Here is a 21477-nt window from a genome sequence, read left to right on the forward strand (position 1 = left end):
TTTTTTTTTTTCTTTTTCCAGTTTCAGACTCCTCAGGTTTTTTTTTACAGTATTTCACTAAGTGTCGGTATTATTTATGTCTGCTGCCTCCTCTACTGAAGCTGGAGCTTGTGGAGAACATTTTCTCTTTAATGTTTGCGGCACTAAATGATTTAGAACCAGAGGCTTCACTGTTTGATGGCTGTCCCATGGAAGACATTAAAGAAGACATGGATGTGAATGTTGGTAGACCTGGAAACTTGGGCATCAATATTGATATGGAAGGGTTTGTGATATCACCTTTCATTAGTCCCCAACATACTAGTAGCAACCTAAACAATGACAATTTAACTGAAAGTTTTCTAGAATTACCATTTATTTCTACAAATAACATCCACAGCGCTGGGGCTAACTACATAAACCTAAATCATTTTACTGCTGAGTTGACTGGATTTTTAGCTGATGAAATTGTATTGGATAGTTTCTTAAAAATGTTGGGAGAACAAGTAGAGCTAATAAAAAACTCTCTTCACCCAAATGGTTTCTCCCTAAATGATGAGCAAAGCCTACTTAAGGGTGTAAGCACACCAATTTCTTCAGCCGATTTCAGCAGCAGAGTGGCTCAGCTATCTAAATATATTTTTGAAGCTCAGTGGAGATACAAGGTGGTCATGAGCAACAGAAATGCCGGTAAGTGCTGCTTTTGTCTTTCAAATTAAGTATAGTAGGCTAAATGAGGAGCAGAAACCCGTGTTTTTAAACCTTTTTTTTAGTCAAGGAACACTTTAGAGTTGCGCATAATCCTGGGGCACACCAGTTTGAGGGCTCGTTAACACCATGAGGTGCGTCCAAGCGCGCTTGCTTTTCTGCCCTTTCCCTAACGGGCTGCTCTATGCTTATGAGAAGCACACACAAAAATGGTGCTGGCATGATTTGTTAAATTGCACTGCACCAGAACACATGGTACTTTGGTATGCGCTTTAGTGGGCACCAGTGTACACATGTGCCAGATGTGTGGGGGTGTCAAAAAGGCAGCACATTTATGTGCGGTGGGGGGACGATTTTGCATGTGTTAGTACAGTACATGTCCTAAAAAGTAGTTTGTAAGGCAGAGTTAAATGGTCTGTAGGTTGCCAATCCCCCCCTTCCCCCTCAAATCCTTCCACAAATTCCCCACCACATGCGTTTTGTCACTATAGGAGTAACAGAGACGAGGAGAGAGCTGCCCCAGCTCCTCTCCCACCTCTCTTTTTGTTAGGGTGTTCCCCTTTTTACTCCTTTCCCTAAAGATTACAGTTCTCATCAGTTCATGTTGGAATGAATGCTAGCTACTTATGCTTTTTACCGGTTCCTTCACGATACAGTGCTTTCTTCAAGATGCAGAGCATACTCCCGGCCCTCTTTTTGAGCCACATATGGTCCTATCTTTGAACGCCAATGGACTCAATCACCCTGCTTAACAGGGATCAATCTGGAAAGAAGCGGTCTTGCATAAAGCGGACATCTTGACAGTCCAGCAAACTCACTTCCAAAGAGACGCTGTACCACCTTGTAAGAATGCAAGATACCCCCACATTTTCCTGAATTTACCTATTCCTGATAGATAAGCTACTCATTCATGTAACTTCCTCTACCATACATGAGATTACTTGGTCAGACCATGCTGGCATTACCATGAATATCCAACTAGGCCGTTATGCCCCCCACACCTTTGCATGGAGCTGCAACAATAGGGTAATACAGGCACCTGACAATGATACACTGTTACAACACCTAAGCACGTGCTTTACTGAAAATGTAGATCCAGCAGTGTCACCCATGCTGCTTTGGAACACCCATAAGGCATACATGAGGGGATTACTAATCCAAATGGGAGCTAGGGCAAAGAAACACCAGCTTTCCATATCTAATATACTTCTGGATATACTCTGCTTGGAACAACAAAATAAATTAAATCCCACCTCCTCTGTCTGACTGCCTAACCAAACTGCGTACTGATCTACGACTGCTCTTTATGGCGAATCACAATAAAGATCTTAGATCCTTAAAACTTAAGAACTACCACCTCCATAATAAGGTGGGGACATTTTTAGCTGCAAAACTGAAAGCCCGTAAAACCAAAACAAAAATCCCCTTTATTTACCACCCCTTTACCAAAGACAAACGTGTGAATCCACAAGACATTGCGAATGCATATGCGGATTATTATATCTAATGTATATATAATTTGAAAGATGACTCCTCCATTCACCAGCCTACTGACAATGATATAAATAGCTTTCTTCGCGACATTCATCTGCCTTCTGTCTCTGAATCCCAACTGGCACTCCTTAACTCTCCCTTCACTACAGAGGAAATTGCCAAAATAATTGACTCCTTGCCCAACGATAAAGCACCAGGCCCTGATGGCTTTAAAAATGAATATTGCAAAGTCTTTAAGTCCTCCCTTCTGCGGCACCTCCTGAACCTACTACAAACTATTGCATCATCTAGCTCCCTACCACCAGAAATGCTCCAAGCCCACATAGTTACCTTACCTAAACCAGGCAAGGACCCAGAAACCCCCACAAACTTGAGGCCAATCTCTTAACTGAATACGGACATAAAAACGTAAGCACACTGTTTGACTAAAATACTACCCTCTTTAATTAAGCATGACCAGATGGGATTTATGACCAGGCGTCAAGCACAGGACGCAACTAGAAGGATCCTGTATCTGATCCCCCCACGCCTCTCTCTCTCTCTCTCTCTCTCTCTCTCTCTCTCTCTCTCTCTCTCTCTCTCTCTCTCTCGAAGACCCCTTTTCTACGTTTTTCCATCGATGCAGAGAAGGCATTTGACAGAGTGCACGGGCACTACATGGCGAATGTGCTGGGGAAATTTGGATTCAGGGGCACAATTCTGACAGCTATCCAAATTCTCTAGTCATCCCAGTCGGCCGAGGTGTATACCTCTGGACTACTGTCTAAACCCTTTTATATTATGAATGTTACTAGACAAGGTTGTCCCTTATCGCCATCAATCTTCAATGTTATGATTGAACCCCTCACTGAGGCCATTCGATCTAACCCTCACATTTCCGGCTTCAAACTCAAGGGAGATGCACAAGTTGTTTGCAGATGATATTTTCTCTCACAAAACCAATCGTCTCACTACCCTTTGCCCACCAAATGCTGAACGCATTCAGTAGGGTCTCTTTCTATAAAGTTAATTTCTCTAAATCACGGATTTTGGTCTTAGGAGTCCACTCGCATACTAAACGTCACTTAGAAACACCCCTCCCCTACAGCTGGAGCTCCGATGGTATCCCATACCTAGGCATCACGTTAACGTCCTCCGTCCTCCGTGTCTGATTTGGCACAGGCCAACTATAAGCCCTTGTAGCTCCCGATGCAGTTTAGCCAATAACAACCATCTTATAGAAAATTATCTTGGATAGGAAGATTAGCTGCGTTTAAAAATGATGATACTCCCACAAATTTTTATATTTCTCACCTTTTTACAAACTACATAGGACAGCACAAATGCCCAAGATGTGCATGGGCATACATGATTAAACACAAGACAAGAGGAGGAATGGGCATGGTAGACCTAACCGACTACTACATTGCTGCACAATTGTCTTACATTAAACCATGGTTTGAATCAACATCTGAAACTCGCTGGGTACGCATAGAACTAGCATTGACCAAAACAGACCAACTGTCCACATTACTACTAGCTGATTGCTGGAAACCTCTTATACTTATTTGCCCATCACAGTTCAATCATCCATAAGACTGGGGGTCTCTTCTGCAATATCAGGGAGACCTCTCCAACCTATAAAAACTATGCATACCAATATCAACTTAAGAGACTCCAATACCATATCTCCCCCTACAGAAGTGGAAAGATCAGAATATACAGTGGATGACAGACATTTCAAACAATAACACATTGAAACCCCTATCTGAGCTCCGATCCGCCTATGGAATCCCTGCCTCTGAATCCTTCACACACTTACGTATCACTAAATTTCTGCAAACCAACCCTATTCCAGAGATTTCCCTACCAATTTATGCCTTCTATAGCAGCACTTCACTACTCCCTAAGGATATATCTCTCTTCTACTAGACCCTAGAGACAATTGATTATTGTCCGTGATACTTTTTTTTTATTTATTTGCAGTGACATACAATTTTTCAGGACAAGCTTTCGGGGTATGTCCCCTTCATCAAGATCCAAGCAGTACTGATTAACAAAATGTTTAGCAGAATGGTAAAAAAACACACAATCTCTAAGCCAAAGGAAAAAAAAAGAGAAAACTAAACAAACATAAACAAATTTAACTGGCAATGGTAATAAAACTAGCATAGTTAGTGAGATAAGACAGAGGGAGAGCTGAAGACAGGGGGGAAGGTGGGGGGGTAGTCACAGAGGGGGTCGTAAAACTGTAGGATAATGCGTAAGGAAACCCATATCTAAATTTTAAGCCGTTCTTTTTTGTGTCAAAATGAAGTATCATTCTTAATTCAAAAGTTTTCCTTTCCTGGATAGTTCTGAAATTCCCTTTTAAGAACTAAAACATTGAGGTCTTCTATAGTGTGGTCCGGTTGTGAAAAATGATGTCCCGCAGGTGTGCAGAAACTATCTTCTTTATGTTCCTTGATGGTATGTCTGTGCAAATTTATCCTCGCTTGCAACTTCTGTCCTGTTTCGCCTACATAAAGAACATAAAGAAGATAGTTTCCGCACACCTGTGGGACATCATTTTTCACAACCAGACCACACTATAGAAGACCTCAATGTTTTAGTTCTTAAAGGAATTTCAGAACTATCTAGGAAAGGAAAACTTTTGAATTAAGAATGATACTTCTTTTTGACAAAAATAACGGCTTAAATTTAGATATGGGTTTCCTTACTCATTATCCTACAGTTTTACGACCCCCTCTGTGACTATCCCCCCCCCCCCCCCCCCACCTTCCCCCCTGTCTTCAGCTCTCCCTCTGTTTTATCTCACTAACTATGCTAGTTTTATTACCATTGCCAGTTAAATTAGTTTGTTTTGGTTTTCTCCTTTTTTCCTTTGGCTTAGGCTCCGTTCACATGTCAGCGTATGGATCGCGGGCAGAACCGCCGCGGTTCTACCCGCGATCCGGAGATTATTGCAAATCGCGGGACGCCTGTGCGTTGCCCGTGATTTGCAATAGCCCCCCAAACGCTGAGCGATGTTTCCGAAATTTCCGCCTGCTGAATCGTGGTAACATTGCGCAAAAAAAATCGCGGGACGCAATACGCTCCAAAGAAGCTCTTGTACTTTTTTGGGCGTAATGCGTCCCGTGATTTTTTTTGCGTGATGTTACCGCGATTCGGCAGGCGGAAATCGCGGCAACATCGCTCAGCGTTTGGGGGGCTATTGCAAATCAACGGGCAACGCACAGGCGTCCTGCGATTTGCAATAATCTTCGGATCGCGGGCGGAACCGCGGCGGTTCTGCCCGCGATCCATATGCTGACATGTGAACGGAGCCTTAGAGATTGTGTGTTTTTTTACCATTCTGCTAAACATTTTGTTAATCAGTACTGCTTGGATCTTGATGAAGGCGCTTGTCCTGAAAAATTTTATGTTAGTGCAAATAAAAAAAGTATCACGAACAGTACTCAATTGTCTCTGTCGCAAGTGCACTAATACGGCTACAATGACCTCCTACTAGACACTACAAACCAAAAGGCAATTCACCAAAACCTGCCCCATTTTAAAATGGGAAACCGACCTGCAGCAATCTTACACCCCGGAACAATGGACTAAAGCATTTCGATACATATAATGTATCCAAATGTACTAATCACTGGGAACTATCCCATAAAGTAGTATCAAGGTGGTACCTCACACCATACAAACTGTCCAAGTTCTACCCATCCCACTCTCCCTTGTGCTGGTGTGGCTGTGGCCAGGTTGGCAACCTTTATCACATCTTTTGGATGTGTAAAAACCTAAAAAAAAAAAAACCTAACCAGTTTTTGGAACCACATATTTAGATTGATCTCAGTCACTGGCATATTAACTCCTCCAAATCCGGCATTAGCCTTACTCAACCTGGAGGTGGATAACTTCCCTCCCACATATCGTGTCAGTCGCTCATATCCTTTTAGCATCTAAACTGACAATCACTAGGAACTGGAAATTGGAAAGGGCATTAAATGTCTCTGAAGTGATCACCACAATCAATATTACATACGAGTACAAAAAGCGACTAGCCACACGATTTGGAAGATTAGTTACATTTCAAAAGTTTTGGAACCTTTTGGACCCCCTGGAGCAGGCCTTGACATACCTGTTGAGTATATTAAACACTGTCCTATACTCCTGTTCTCATGTTGAACTATTATTCTTCTGCTCCATATCATTATTATGCTCTTTAAGACATGTGATAACTATTGTGTTGGTCTACAGTGTGTACCATTCTTCCTGTTTTATTTTATGTACCTTGTTTGAAAACTCAATAAACTACTTGGAAAAAAAAATAAAATGGGTCCTGGGGAAGGAGTTTCCATCCTTGAATTTCTCTATGAGGGAATGTTGAAGGAAATGGAGAAGGGGTTAGCAGCCAGTACCTTGAAGGTCCAAGTGGATGGTTTTATCTGTGTTCCCGGAGAGACCTTTATCTCAGGAACCTTTTAATAGTTAGATTTTTCAGGGCTTTAGCCAGGGCCAGACCCATATAATTTATATTTTTTCCTAAGTGGAATTTGTCTCTGGTTCTACAAGCGCTGACTAAGAAGAAGCCTTTTGAACCGCCAGAAGAGGCTACGATTAGAGATTGGGCATTAAAATTAAGCCTGTTGGTGGCGCAGTGACTTCGGCTAGGTGGGTCAGTGAGCTGCAGGCCTTGTCTATCATTGAGCCTTACTTGACGGTGTTCCCAGACCGGATGGTTCTGGGGAGAGACCCAAGTTTCTTGCCAGAGGTCTCCTTGTTTTTTCATAGATCCCAGGAGATAATTTTGTCCACATTCTGTCCATCACCATTTGGTTCTAAGGAAAGCGCTTTTCAGTCTGGACATAAGAAGGGGGCTGTTACATTATTTAGAGATCATAAGAGAGTTTAGAAAATTAGACTTTGTACTGTTTTCAGGGTTGAGTAAAGGATTGGGACTTCCAAAAATACTATAGCCAGGTGGCTTCGATTGGTCATTAGAGAATCGTATTTCTCTATCGTTCATTGACAGATGCAGTCTCTGATCTTCATATCAGTAGGGTTATACTGCCCCCTACAGAAGTAGGACACTAGGCAGAAAAATGTTCTGGCTACACCTATGGGCAGTCCTAGCGGGTAAAACCTCTCTCCCTGCTATAGGATGTCAGTTTTAATCTGCCTAGTCAGGAGTAAGGACCTAGTTCCTTCCTGGGATCTCTGGTCCTGGCAATTTTTTTTTTTTTCTTTTTTTTTCTTCGAGAATTCATTTTCTAGTTCGCTTTTCTCCGGATTTTTTTCCTGTGAGATCTGCAAGCAACTATGCCAGATCTGAGTGACGGGCTGGATATATAGATCCAGTGGTCACCCCAGCCGGCCAGCGAGTGCGCGCAGACCCCAGCTCCATGTTAGGTCAGCCGCAGCATAGTCCCATCGGACAGGGTCTAGCCCCGCAAGTTAAAGGTCTCGCCAGGTCGCATACGACCAGGTCTAGGCCCGAGTCACAGCGTTCCTTTTGGCCGACAGCCCTCCACTACGGCGGAGAGGGCTTCTGTCAGGAGATGGCGCCCACCGGTTCCTTGCATGGTGAGTAAATGTTCCCCCCTCCTTCCCTGGCGGATTTTGGGGTGGACGCGGGCCCCTCCCTAGGACAGTCAGACCCTAACAACCCCGGGTTCCACGCTGTCCTGTCACGTACCCCCCACCTACCTGCCTTTCTCCCCCCTCACTACTGGGGCTAGTGGGACATTTGTAACTACTCCCGGGGGCTGGGACCGAGCTTCAGGCCGAAGGTGGCTGGTTGCGTCAGATTCTGAGTTTTATTCTGCCACCACAGACGCGGGTCTCCCTGCCAGGTCTACTACCTGACAGTGAGGAGAACATCTCTGCCTCCGCCACCGTGCAAGAAAAGGTGCTGGTGGATACACTGGTTGTGTCTGTGCGCGATACCCTAAAAATGGAGGATGCAGCTGCGACTGCGAATGAGGAGCAGGTTACGTTTGGCACTCACAAGCCATCCAGAGCGGCAAAGGTTTTTCCCTTACCCACATATTTTGACAACATGCTTAAAGAATGGGACCACGCAAAGCGTTCCCATGGGGTGCCTAAGTGGATTGCTAGATGCTACCCCTTTGAAGAGTCCCTTATAAAGAAATGGACCGTGCCACCTACGGTGGACCCTCCGGTCTCCAGACTGATTAAAGCTACCATGATCCCAGGGGAGGATTCCCCGTCCTTTTAAGGATCCGTTTGATAGAAAGGCGGAGTCTGGGGCCCGCACTATGTACTCCCTGGTGGGGTCTGCACTGAGACCAGTTTTTACGGTTGCCCTTGTCTCGCAAACATTGACTAAATGGGTTAAGTTACTATGCCATGACCTGGAGGGGAGACCTCTTCCTCCTACCTTTTGAGGAGCTTTTGGACCAGCTGGTGCAGGGGCTGCAACTTGTTTTCCCGTTTTGGACCGACTGTCGGTTTCGGCTGTGGTCCTCTGGTGTATACTTTGGCTAAAGTGCTGGTCTGTGGATCAGACCTCAAAGAAGGCCTTGACTTATCTGCCTTTTCAAGGATATCACCTGTTTGAGGCTACCCTGGATGACATTATCAAAGGTCTCACAGGGGGTAAGCGCACAAGGGTTAAGGACCTGCGTCGCAGACGGGGCCCCTCCTTTCCAGAACATACTTTTTTTCGTCCCTCAGGGTCAGTCGATAAGTCCTTCAAGGCCCCCTCGGGTGGTTCCAAGCAACCCTGGTCTGGCAAACAAAAATCAAGTTTCTCCAGACCTGAGGACAAGGCCCCTTCAGCCTGAAGGTGCGCCCTCACTCGTATCAAGACAAATGGGTTCACGAGGTCATACGGTCCGGGTACAAGATCGAGTTTCGATCCGTTCCCCCGGTAAGGTTCTTCCCTTCCAATGTGAGACTGTCCTCGGATTGCTTACAGGCTCTCTTTGGGGTGGTACAGGACCTGATACAACAGGGAGTAATAGTTCCGGTTCCGTGAGTGGAACATTTTTTCAAGGTTTTTATTCAGACCTGTTTACAGTCCCCAGGAAGGAGGGCAAGGTGCGTTCAATCCTGGACCTGAAGGCACTGAATTGCTTTGTGTGAGTTCAAAAATTCACAATGGAATCTTTTCACACGGAGGTGTCTTCCCTACATTAGGGGGATTTTCTGGCCTCCATGGACATAAGACTCCTACCTTCACATCCCAATCTGTGCAGGACACCAACGGTTTCTCCATTTTGCTGTGGGAGTGGATCACGATCAGTTTGTGGCGTTGCCCTTTGGTCTCACCTCTGCTCCTCTGGTATTCACAAAGGTGTTGGCTCCGATCCTGTCGCTGTTGTGGCAGCGGGGTATATCGGTCCTGGGTTACCTGCACGATCTGCTTTTCCGTGTGGAGTCTCCTACAGTGCTGGAAACAAGTTTGGAAATCATCATGAGAAGTCTGGAGGCGTTTGGGTGGATTCTGCACCTTCAAAAGTTGTCCTTGGTCCCTTCCATGAGACTGGACTACCTGGGCCTGACTTTGGACTCATCCTTAGCCAGGGTGTTTCTTCCTCCGGAAAAACTCCAGACTGCGGTTCAGTTGTTGCTGTCCAGTAAATGGTCGTCACCTTTGGACCTGTATGGGAGTTCTGGGGCTGAGGGTGTCATCCTTCGAGGCGGCTCCCTTCGCTCAATTCCACACGAGGATTCTCCAGAAGGAAATCCTTCTCAAATGGATCAAAAATCCGAATTCCCTGGACATTCAGATCCAGCTGACCCAGGTGACCAAGGAGTCAATGATCTGGTGGCTTCGGCTCCCAATGTTCAAGCAAGGGAAATCCTTCCTCCCTATATAATGGACTGTCACCACGGATGCAAGTCTCTCGGGGGGGGGGGGGGGTTTGGGGGGAGTTCTCGGCAGGTTCTCTGCTCAAGGAGTCTGGTCCCTGGAGGAATCCAGGTTGCTGATCAATGTTCTGGAGCTGAGAGCGATCCGGCTTTACCTAGTCCACTAGACCCGAGTACCTGCAGGGTTGTCCAGTGTGCATTCAATTGGACAATGCCATGGCTTATGTCAATCACCAAGGGGGCACCAAGTGTCCTTGTGGCCTTGGAAATGGCAGACCTCCTTCATTGGGCGAAACTTTGTTCCAGCTCTCTCCGCTTTTCACATTCCAGGAGTGGAAAATTGGCAGGCGGATTACCTCAGTCGACAGGCCTTGGATGCAGGGGAATGGTCCCTCCATCCGGAGGTGCTCCAGCAGTTGTGCCTTCGTTTGGGGCACTCCAGATGTAGATCTGTTGGCGTCTCGGGTCAACAGAAAAGTACAGAGGTTTATGGCCCGCTCCTGGGACCCTCTGGCAGTCGCCGCAGATGCGCTGGTGGCCCCTTAGGGTCAGTATCAGCTGATGTATGCCTTTCCTCCTCTCAAGTTGCTGCCAAGACGTCTTCGCAGGATCGAGGCGGAAGGGATTCTGGTCATTCTTGTGGCTCTGGACTGGCCTCGCTGAGCTTGGTATGCCGCCCTGGTCAGGCTAGTCGCAGACGCTCCTTGGAGACTTCCCCTCAGGGAGGATTTACTGTCTCAAGGGCATATCTTCCATCCTGTAGAAAGAGCAAAAAAGTTGCAAGAATGGCTCAAACACAGGTTTTTGAAAAATAAGTAAAAAAATATACTTTATTGAGGTTGAGACAAATAATATACCGTGTAAAAAGTTGAGGTATGTTCAGAGGCCTGTGAAGTATATTCCAAGTGGACCACGTCCCTACTCGTAAAACACACAACGCCCACCCCGCTCAGCAAAAAACCCCTCCAGTACAGAACCAGACAACGTCACGTAAGGAAACACCTTAGTAGAAAATCAACAGCCAGCCGTCCAAAGTATGGGGAATCCTTCTGATGTCTGTGATGCCTGCTATCTTATGTGCATGGAAGCGGTAATTAATTGAGCCCACCACCATCCACCTTCATTCCTCCGCTTTGTAAAGACAGGATGTCAGCCTGCTGGGAGCATCAAAAACGGCCTGTATCGCCATAAGAAGACATAGTCTACACCTGCAAACTGGCCATCCTTCACTTTACCGCTGGTAAGAGACATTCTCATTTTATTTACGTCAGGCCAGAGACTGTATTGACTGAACCAGGAGAGTATCTGGACTGTTTTCACATGTGTTTAACCTGGCAAAGGTGACCATGACTTAAAGTTACAAATTACCAGCGTGTTATGAAGGATGAAACGTGGCCTTTCACAGCAATGACTCTATATACAGGAGTAATAGCTTGAAGTCCTTTCAAGCCCTGCAGCTTAACATCTTCATGTTCCCCACTCCCTTGCTGAGGATGGACAAATGTTTTCAGTACACTAAAATCATTGTAAATGATTATATCCTTAATCGAGTTGTCTGATTTTCATCAACTCCTGACATTCTGGATGGCACTGGTGTGGCAAATATCAATCCTTAAGCCCCGTACACACGTACCGATTGTCGGCCGTAAATATTCGGCTGCCGACCCATTGGCCGATTGTAGGCTTGTTAGTATGATGCTTCCGACAGCCGCATTTTTGGCCGAACAGAATCTGTCGTGCAGACTTTAAAATATTTGTTGGCCGTCACCAGAACGGCCAATTGTTCGCCAGTCAGTACAGATTTCGGCCGACAGACAGCAGATTAGCAAGACTGGGCATGCTCAGAAAAGAAAAAAGACAAGGAAAGTTAACCATCACATGACATCACTTCTGCAGTCTCCTAGTGTTGGCCGACAAAATTTGTGTGCAGTCTTTTGCAGTTTTCAACAGACACGACTGCCCTGGACAAAAGACGGCCGATCGTTCGGCCGACGATCAGTACGTGTGTGCGGGGCTTTAGACAGCAACAAGTAGATCATACCTTTATCTGTGTTTCCAATTGAACACCTACCTTTTGGAGAAAATGATCTGATTCATGTGTTGGTTATCCAGCACACACAGCATACTGGATTGTTGCCCTTGTTCCCCCCCCCCCTATGGATCTTATGACCCCCCTGATCATACCCAATACTTCACTCACCAATATCACTCCAATGGAGCTGTTGATTTTCTACTAAAGTGTTTCCTTACATGAAGTTGTGTCTGGTTCTGTACTGGAAGGGTTTTTTTGCTGTGTGGGGCGTCGGGTAGAGTGTTTTTTGAGGTCTATTGCGTGTTTTATGAGTTTGGACGTGGTCCACTTGGGGATATAGTTAACAGGCCTCTGAACATACCTCAACTTTTTACATGGTATATTATTTGTCTCAACCTCAAAGTATATTTTTTTACTTATTTTTCAAAAACCTGTGTTTGAGCCATTATTGCAACTTTCTTTTTGCTCTTTTTCTACAGTATAGTATTTAGTTGCTTGGTTTACCGGTTATACTACCGTAGGGTATGAAAACATTGGTGTCATACTTCCGCCATCATTTACACTGGGCGGTTGTCTTTTTACCCAGGGATTATCTCCTTCCCTTCCCTTTATCCCCTCTTCTTCTATTGACATATCTTCCATCCTGCTTTATGGTTGCTGGCTTTGACGGCTTGGCTGTTGAAAGCCAGGTGCTGAAGGACAGGGGACTGTCTGCTCCAGTGATTCCCACTCTGCTAAAAGCGAGGAAAGCGACTTCTAGGAAGATTTATCCTCGTACGTAGAAGTTGTATATTGCGTGTGTGAGTCTCTTGGGGCTCTCCCTCGCTCTTATTCGGTGGCTCGGATCTTGGCTTTCCTTCAACGGGGAGTTGTTCAAAAGTTGGCCTTGAGTACTATCAAGGGTCAGGTTTCGGCCTTGGCAATTTTCTTCCAAAGGCCGTTGGCCGCCCATTCCCTGGTGCGTAACTTCATCCAGGGGGTGAGACACTTGGTACCTCTGGTGCGACCTCCCTTGCCACCTTGGGACTTTAATTTGGTGCTGTCGGTTCTTCAGAAACGTCCTTTTAAAAGTATTTGGGAGATTCCCCTGCTTACCTCATCTCAGAAGGATGCCTCCTTGGTGGCCATCACTTCTGCGTGCAGTGTGTCGGAACTGGCAGCGTTGTCCTGTCGTTCTCCCTACCTGGTGGTTCACAGCGATAAAGTGGTTCTTCGTCCGTCCGGATCCGTTCTTCCTTCCGAAGCTGGTTTCCAGTTTTCATTTAAATGAGGACATTGTGTTTACCTTCTTTGTGTCCTAAGCTAAAACATCCTAAGGAATTCACGCTGTATACTCTGGATGTGATTCAGGCAATCAGGGTGTACTTGGCGACCACTGAGTCTTTTCAAAAGTCAGATTCGCCCTTTTTACTCAGTTGTTCCAAAGAAAGGGCTGCCTGCGTCTGCTCTGACTATTTCCAGATGGATCAGACAAGACAGTTGTGCAGGATTATTCAATTAAAGGTCAGGTTCCACCTTTCCCTGTTAAGGCACATTCTGCTCAGGCCCTTAGTGCTTCCTGGGCTTTTCGCCGTCAGGCATCTGTGCTTCAGGTTTGCAAGGCGGCTACCTGGTCGTCTGTTCACACCTTTACCAAATTTTATAAGGTGGATGTGCTGGCATCTGCAGATGCCTCTTTTGGCCGCAAAGTTTTGCAGGCTGTGGTTTAGGGGGCTTTTTGGCCTTCCTTGAGGGTGTTTACTGTTTGTTTCAGGTGTGTCTCATCTTGTTCTGATGAGTCCTGTGTTGCCTGGTTGGCTATGTTTATCCCCACCCCTCATTTTATGGCACTGCTTTGGGAGGTCCCTACTGATATGCATCAGAGACTGCGTCCGTCAATGAACGATGTAGAACTGGATTTTTGACTTACTGTAAAATCCTTTTTTCTTAGGTTAATTGACAGACACAGTACCCGCCCCTCTATTTTGAGTTGGGTTGGTATTCTTTCTCTGACACTGCTTTGATACAAAACTGACATCCTATGCAGGAAGAGAGTGTATACCCCCCTGTGACTGCCTGTAGGTGTAGCCAGAACTTTTTTTCTGCCTAGTGTCCTACTCCTGTAGGGGGCAGTATAACCTACTGATATGCCTCAGAGACTGCGTCCGTCAATGAACGATAGAGAAAAGGATTTTACGGTAAGTCAAAAATCCAGTTTTCTTTCGTTCATTGAAAGATACCGCTCCTGATAATTTTGACCAGTGGGTTATACTGCCCCCTACAAGAATAGGACACTAGGCAGAAAAAGACTTGACCATAACTTTGGGCAGTCCCAGGAGCTATACTCCCCCTCTCTGCTATAGGTGCTCAGTTTTTTTTTCTGCCTAGTCAGGAGTAGGGACCTAGTTCCTTGCTGGGATCTCTGGCCCCGGCAAGTTTGTTCTTTTTAGTTAGCTTTTTTTTCTCCCATTTTTTTTTTTTGCCTGTGAGACCTACAATCAACTGCCAGACTTGTCAACGGGCTGGATAATCTAGATCCAGAGGTCACCCCAGTCTTGCCAGCGATCACGCGCAGGCCACACCTCTGCACTGGGTCTGCTGTGACGAAGCCCCCACCAGATGGGGGCTGGCCTGCGAGTTTAACGCCTTGTTTTGCAGCGTTCCTCCTGGTCGATAACCCCCCCCCCCATTTTGATGGCGAAGAGGTTCTGTCTGGAGCGGTTAGCCCCCCCCTGTGCTTTGGTGGTCCCTGTGGATCATCTAATCCTCCATCCACCACCCATCCCCTCCTATCTGCGGTAGTTTGGCGGTCTGGGCTGTTTCCTGGGGGCCGGGGCATGGTACTGTACTGGTGGTGGGGACAGGAGGGACTGTACCTGGTGAGGGGGGGGGGGGGGCTCCTGCCTGGTTCCCATTTTCCTTTCTGTGCTTTGCCTGTGCCTCATGAAGCCACGTGGGGCCGTCATTTTGTTGTGGCCTATATTGTGTATAGTTAGACGGCCATGTTTGTGTAGTCTTGCGGCCATTTTGAATTAGTCTGGCATAGGAATCCACCAGTGGCCATTACAGAGGAGCCTCTGGGTGGCGATTTCGGCTGTGGGAGGCCCACCTAATCCCCTGGTGCTGACTCCTCGGTCTCTTCCTTTCCTGGATCCAGCACGTGGAGTACGTTTAATCCTGGTGCTGCCGGTTACTGTCTGGGGTGGTTAGTCTGGTGAGGTCCTCCCTCTATGCTGCAGGATCGTGGAGTACTCTGTTGCTGGCGACCGGGTAGTGTCACCAGCAATAGAGCTGGCGACCGGGTAGTGTCCCTTAGCAGTGTTTTGCACTTTTTGTGGGGGTCCCTGATTTACTCATGGAGTCTTTGGCGCACGTTTCCCCACCTGACCCCCTGTCAGAGGCTATGGGTTCCTCCGGGTCCCACCCATCCATTGATGCAGTGACGGCGGTCCTGGAGTCCTTTTTGTCCAGGGTGGAGGTGGCTTTTGGGTGGCAGGCTAGCAAAAAGCACCTCCCGCCTTCCATTGCCTCATCTGTGTCCTCAGATCCTGAATCTGATTCGGCCGCCGTGGATGTTGCCCACCCTGATGGGGTCTGCGGCCACGTGCCCTGATTTTCTTTTTTAGATAGGATTCCTCCACACCTGTAGCTGCACACAAACAGGTGCTGGTGGATGCACTGATTGTGTCTGTGTGTGAAACTTGAAAAATGGAGGATGCAGCTAAAGCTGCGGCAGAGGTGCCAGTTCCTTTTGGCACTCGCAAGCCGTCTACAGTAGAGTGGTGAAGGTGTTTATTTTTTTCTTCCTGTTTTGACAGATTTGTCGCAAGAGTGGGAACATCCCTTTGTGGTCCCTAAACGATTTGTGAGGATGTACCCCTTTGAAGAGTTCTTCCTTAAAAAGTGGACTGTTCCACCGGGGGTAGACCCCAAACGGTTTCCATAGTTACATAGTTTGTGAGGTTGAAAAAGACATCAGTCCATCCAGTTCAACCCAAGGCAACCATGATCCGGTTGAAGAATTGCCGGCCTTTAGGGATCCAGCTGACAGAAAAGCGTAGAGGCTGTGGCCCACAATATGTTCACTGTTGCAGGTTCGGCACTTAGGCCGGTCTTCACCATTGCCGAGTGGGCTAAACTTTTACGTCGTGACCTGGAGGGTGACCAGCTCCCCCCTGCCTTTGCTGAGCTGGCAGACCAGTTGGTCCGGGGACTGCAATTTATCTGTGATGCCGATTTGGATGCGGCTCCCCTGATTTTTAGACTCTGTCCTTAAGCGCATTTTCTGGCTTAAGTGTTGGTCTGCGGACCAGACCTCTAAAAAGGCCTTAACTGATCATTCTTTTCAGGGAGAACACCTGTTTTGAGCTACCCTGGATGACATCAATAACAGTCTCAAAGAGGGGGAAGAGTACTTTACTTTTCTTCTGTTGGTAAGGGTAAGGTAGCCCGTCGTCCTCCGCTCACAAGAAGTTTTTTCGTCCCTTAGGGTCAGCTGACAAGGTTTCAAGGCCTCTTCCAGTGGATCCAAGTGACCTTGGTCTGGCAAGCCGAGAGCAGGGTTCTCCAGACCCACGGAGAAGGCTCCCTCTGCATGAAGGTGCTTCCTCATCGGTACCTCAGGTGGGGGGACATCTTCGCTGGTTTATGGGCCCGTGGACCTTCCAAAGTGCACCTGTCCCCGGACCGATTACAGGCTCTCTTTGAGGTACTGCAAGACCTGTTACTTCAAGGAGTGATTGTCCCGGTTCCGACCTCAGTGGTACAGGCAATTCGGGTGCACCTAGCAGCTATGGAGTCTTTTAGGAAGTCAGACTCTATTTGTACTCATGGATGTGCCTGGAAAAGGTCTGTCTGCTTCTTCTGCAACTATTTCCAGATGGATCAGACAGTGACTCAGGCCTATTCCTCTTTTTCTTTTTTTTTTAACGTGCACTCTACTCGGGCGCTTAGTGCTTCTTGGGCCTTCTGTCATCAGGTGTCAGTGACGCTGGTGTGCAAGGCCGCCACCTTCTCGTCGGTGCACATTTTCATAAAATTCTATAAAGTGGATGTGTTGGCATCTGCGAATGCTTCTTTCGGCTGCAAAGTTTTGCAGGCTGCTTTTTTAGAGGGTCTGTTCCTTTTTTGGGGGAGTTTGTTTCAGGTGGGCTCCAGTTTTTTTTTTTTTTTTTTTGAGCTCCTGTTACCTGGTTGGCTACGGTTTAGCCTTGGGGATTTTTCTTGCTGTTCCCACCCCCATGTTTTTGACACTGCTTTTGGGACGTCCCACTAGTCAAGATTTTCAGGTGCTGTGTCCATCAATGAACGAGAGAGAAAATGGAATTTCCAACTTGGCGTAAAATCCATTTCTCTGATCATTTACGGACACTAGTGTCCTACTCCTGTCGGGGACAGTATAACCCACTGGTCAAGATTATCGGGAGCTGTGTCCAACGAACATCAGAGAAATTAGGTTTTACGGTAAGTCAAAAATCCCATTTTTTTTTTCTTCCTTTGTACCCCCAATGAATCCTTGCTGTGGTGCCTAGTTATTGCCTCCAGCCACTAGATATACTATTATTCCTCTTGGGTTTATGTAAGTTTATGTAGCAGGGTCCTCCTCACCTACTTTTGTCTTTTGTTTTATGGAGATTTTATTTATGTACTGTTTAATATATGACCTTGTTGAAAAAAATAAGTGTTTCATCCTGTATTTCAGAGAGCAGTACAAGTAATGTATCTCTTGGGAGTGATGTGGACTGCCGCTATGTGTTACAACAAAGAAACAACCTTATTCCCATGATGCTTTCTCCACCTGAATCTCTGCTCATTTCATGTATTTTAAAAAAAAATTACAGTGAGGCTCATCAGGTAAGATTATTTAGTATATTACACCCTTTTATTTTACTATTTGTGTTCTAAAACTAGACCAAGTGTAATTTAAAATTGATAAAAGAGAAAAGTAATATACAGCACCTTGCGAAAGTATTCAGCCCCTTTGAACTTTGCGAACTTTTGCCACATTTCAGGCTTCAAACATAAAGATATAAAACTGTAATTTTTTGTGAAGAATCAACAAGTGGGACACAATCATGAAGTGGGACGAAATTTATTGGATATTTCAAACTTTTTTAACAAATAAACTGAAAAATTGGGCGTGCAAAATTATTCAGCCCCCTTAAGTTAATACTTTGTAGTGCCACCTTTTGCTGCAATTACAGCTGTAAGTCGCTTGGGGTATGTCTGTATCAGTTTTGCACATCGAGAGACTGAAATTTTTGCCCATTCCTCCTTGCAAAACAGCTCGAGCTCAGTGAGGTTGGATGGAGAGCGTTTGTGAACAGCAGTTTTCAGTTCTTTCCACAGATTCTCAATTGGATTCAGGTCTGGACTTTGACTTGGCCATTCTAACACCTGGATATGTTTATTTGTGAACCATTCCATTGTAGATTTTGCTTTATGTTTTGGATCATTGTGTTGTTGGAAGACAAATCTCCGTCCCAGTCTCAGGTCTTTTGCAGACTCCATCAGGTTTTTTTCCAGAATGGTCCTGTATTTGGCTCCATCCATCTAACCATCAATTTTGACCATCTTCCCTGTCCCTGCTGAAGAAAAGCAGGCCCAAACCATGATGCTGCCACCACCATGTTTGACAGTGGGGATGGTGTGTTCAGGGTGATGAGCTGTGTTGCTTTTACGCCAAACATAACGTTTTGCATTGTTGCCAAAAAGTTTGATTTAGGTTTCATCTGACCAGAGCACCTTCTTCCACATGTTTGGTGTGTCCTCCAGGTGGCTTGTGGCAAACTTTAAACGACACTTTTTATGGATATCTTTAAGAAATGGCTTTCTTCTTGCCACTCTTCCATAAAGGCCAGATTTGTGCAGTATACGACTGATTGTTGTCCTATGGACAGAGTCTCCCACCTCAGCTGTAGATCTCTGCAGTTCATCCAGAGTGATCATGGGCCTCTTGGCTGCATCTCTGATCTGTCTTCTCCTTGTATGAGCTGAAAGTTTAGAGGGATGGCCAGGTCTTCGTAGATTTGCAGTGGTCTGATACTCCCATTTCAATATTATCGCTTGCACAGTGCTCTTTGGGATGTTTAAAGCTTGGGAAATCTTTTTGTATCTAAATCCGGCTTTAAACTTCTCCACAACAGTATCTCGGACCTGCCTGATGTGTTCCATGTTCTTCATGATGCTCTTTGCACTTTAAACGGACCTCTGAGACTCTCACAGTGCAGGTGCATTTATACGGAGACTTGATTACACACAGGTGGATTCTATTTATCATCATTAGTCATTTAGGTCAACATTGGATCATTCAGAGATCCTCACTGAACTTCTGGAGAGAGTTTGCTGCACTGAAAGTAAAGGGGCTGAATAATTTTGCACGCCCAATTTTTCAGTTTTTTATTTAACAAAGTTTGAAATATCCAATAAATTTCGTTCCACTTCATGATTGTGTGTTTCTTCACAAAAAAATAGTTTTATATCTTTGTTTGAAGCCTGAAATGTGGAAAAAGGTCAAAGTTCAAGGGGGGCGAATACTTTCGCAAGGCACTGTAATTATTCCACTAAAGGGATAAAGTGAAATACATTTTGTGTTGTCCTCTAAAAAAACAAAAACAAAAAAAAAAGCAAACAAAAAAAAAAACATTTTGCTTTCTGCTAGTGTTTTCTGCCAGTTCTTCGTGCATAATGCAAAGTGCATATCTAATTGATCAGACCAGCTGTTAACACCAGATGATTCGCAGCCCTGATGAGCTGCTAACACATGATTCGCAGTCTTGCTAAACTGCTTACAGCAAAGGTCAGTTTCAGTCTTTCCCCTCTGTTGTAGACACATCTTCACTTTTGAATGATTTGGCCATAAGGAATAAGTATAGCTGGGATGTGCCTTCTCTCCTATTTATCCTATTCCAATGTTTTTTGCCCTGCAGAGCTGACCCTTCCCAGCACATACATTGTTTGCACAATGGTGAACACATTCACACCACATATTGTTCCCCCAACATACATACTCACACTAAGTTCTCCCATTCCCCTAATACACACAAACACACACACTATGTTCTCCAAGGTCCCCCTACCCCCAATGTCAGTAATATGTTCTCTGGTAACCTTTCCCAATCAAAACTTCTGTCCTGCACATTCCCAGTGTCAAACACTCAACACCCCTCACCTGCAAATACTGTTACCCTATACCATACACACTCCTGCTAATACTGTCTACTGTTCTACCTTCTGACACCCCACTTTTGCCCATACGTCCTTCTGTCATAGCCTTTGCCACTCGTCACTTCTTCAGCATGGTTTAAAATATTCATACTGGAACTCACTTTTGGTTTTGACCCCATTACAAATGTACTTTCCTCTAAAGGGTGTGTAGCAAGAAATCATTCTTTTAAAGTTTGCACTGGAGGGGTATATGTATATCAGCATTTGGTTACATAGTTACATAGTAGGTGAGGATGAATAAAGACAACAGTCCATCCAGTTCAACCTGTGTAGGTGTGTGTGGCCGTAATCCTCTCACATAGCCCTGAATGTCCTGATCCTTGAGATGTATGTCTAAGACGATGGTGCAGAGTTGCATTAAAGAACAAACTTCCGCTTTAGCTGTTCATTTTCAGCAGCCTCTGGCTAACTACTACTTGAGTTCAGGGGGCTACATATTGTAAAAAAATTAGTTTTGATTTATCTGTAAAATGTTTGCTTGTAGTACATAACAGGACACAACAGGACACAGGGTGCTTCATATTAATGACTACTTAGGCATTGCTGCCACAAAGTGGTTGCACAATAAAAACAAATATTTTCAGCTTCGGTCAGAGCCCCTGTTCTAATCATGAGGTTTGTTCAGCAATCTTCCCCGCTGAGCTGTTGTGTTCTGACAGGGAGATGGGGGGGGGAAAGGGGAAGCTTGGAATAAACTTCCAGCAGACGTAGTAAGACCATCAACAATAAATGGCTTCAAACACTCTTAGGACAAACCTATATCTATATTCCGACAATAAAGTTAACTGGGAAAAAAAAAAACAAAAGAAAAAAATGGGCAGACTTGATGGACTACTTGGTCTTTTTCTGCCTTCACTTTTCTATGTTTCTATGAAATACTGATCCTAAGGAGCCATCAGAGCATCTGCCAGAAACCGGCAGAGAATTCCTTTGTGCTAGACACAATCATGTCCAGTTTGACATTGAATCTGGATGCCAAGAGATCCACATTAGGTGTCACCCACTGCATATAAATCTCTCCAAACACCCCTGAGTGAAGAGATCACTCTCCTGCTGATCGCTGTCAATTTTACATGCTAGGAATGTGCATGTCCGAAAGAGCCAGAACATAAAGTCCTTCCAAAGACCAGATTAGGTGCGCTTCTCCCAGAGGAACGTGACTTCTTGGCCTTCCTTGACGATGTGTGGCACAGCTGTGGCTTTATCGGACTACATGGATGTAGAAAACCGCAAAACTCCAGCTTTGTAAA

General features: G+C 45.5%; 1 protein-coding gene across 1 annotated transcript in view; it reads left to right on the top strand.

Moving 5' to 3' along the window:
- ZFYVE26 (zinc finger FYVE-type containing 26) overlaps nt 1-21477 on the top strand; it is a 1347068-nt gene that overhangs the window by 249715 nt on the left and 1075876 nt on the right. Inside the window, exons 10-11 of the mRNA XM_082275187.1 lie at nt 22-669; nt 17703-17854. Coding sequence (XP_082131313.1) covers nt 22-669; nt 17703-17854 — 800 coding nt within the window. The remainder of the gene's footprint in view (nt 1-21; nt 670-17702; nt 17855-21477) is intronic.

The sequence above is a fragment of the Pelophylax lessonae genome (assembly GCF_965119305.1).
Source record: "Pelophylax lessonae genome assembly, chromosome: 13".
NCBI lineage: Eukaryota > Metazoa > Chordata > Amphibia > Anura > Ranidae > Pelophylax > Pelophylax lessonae.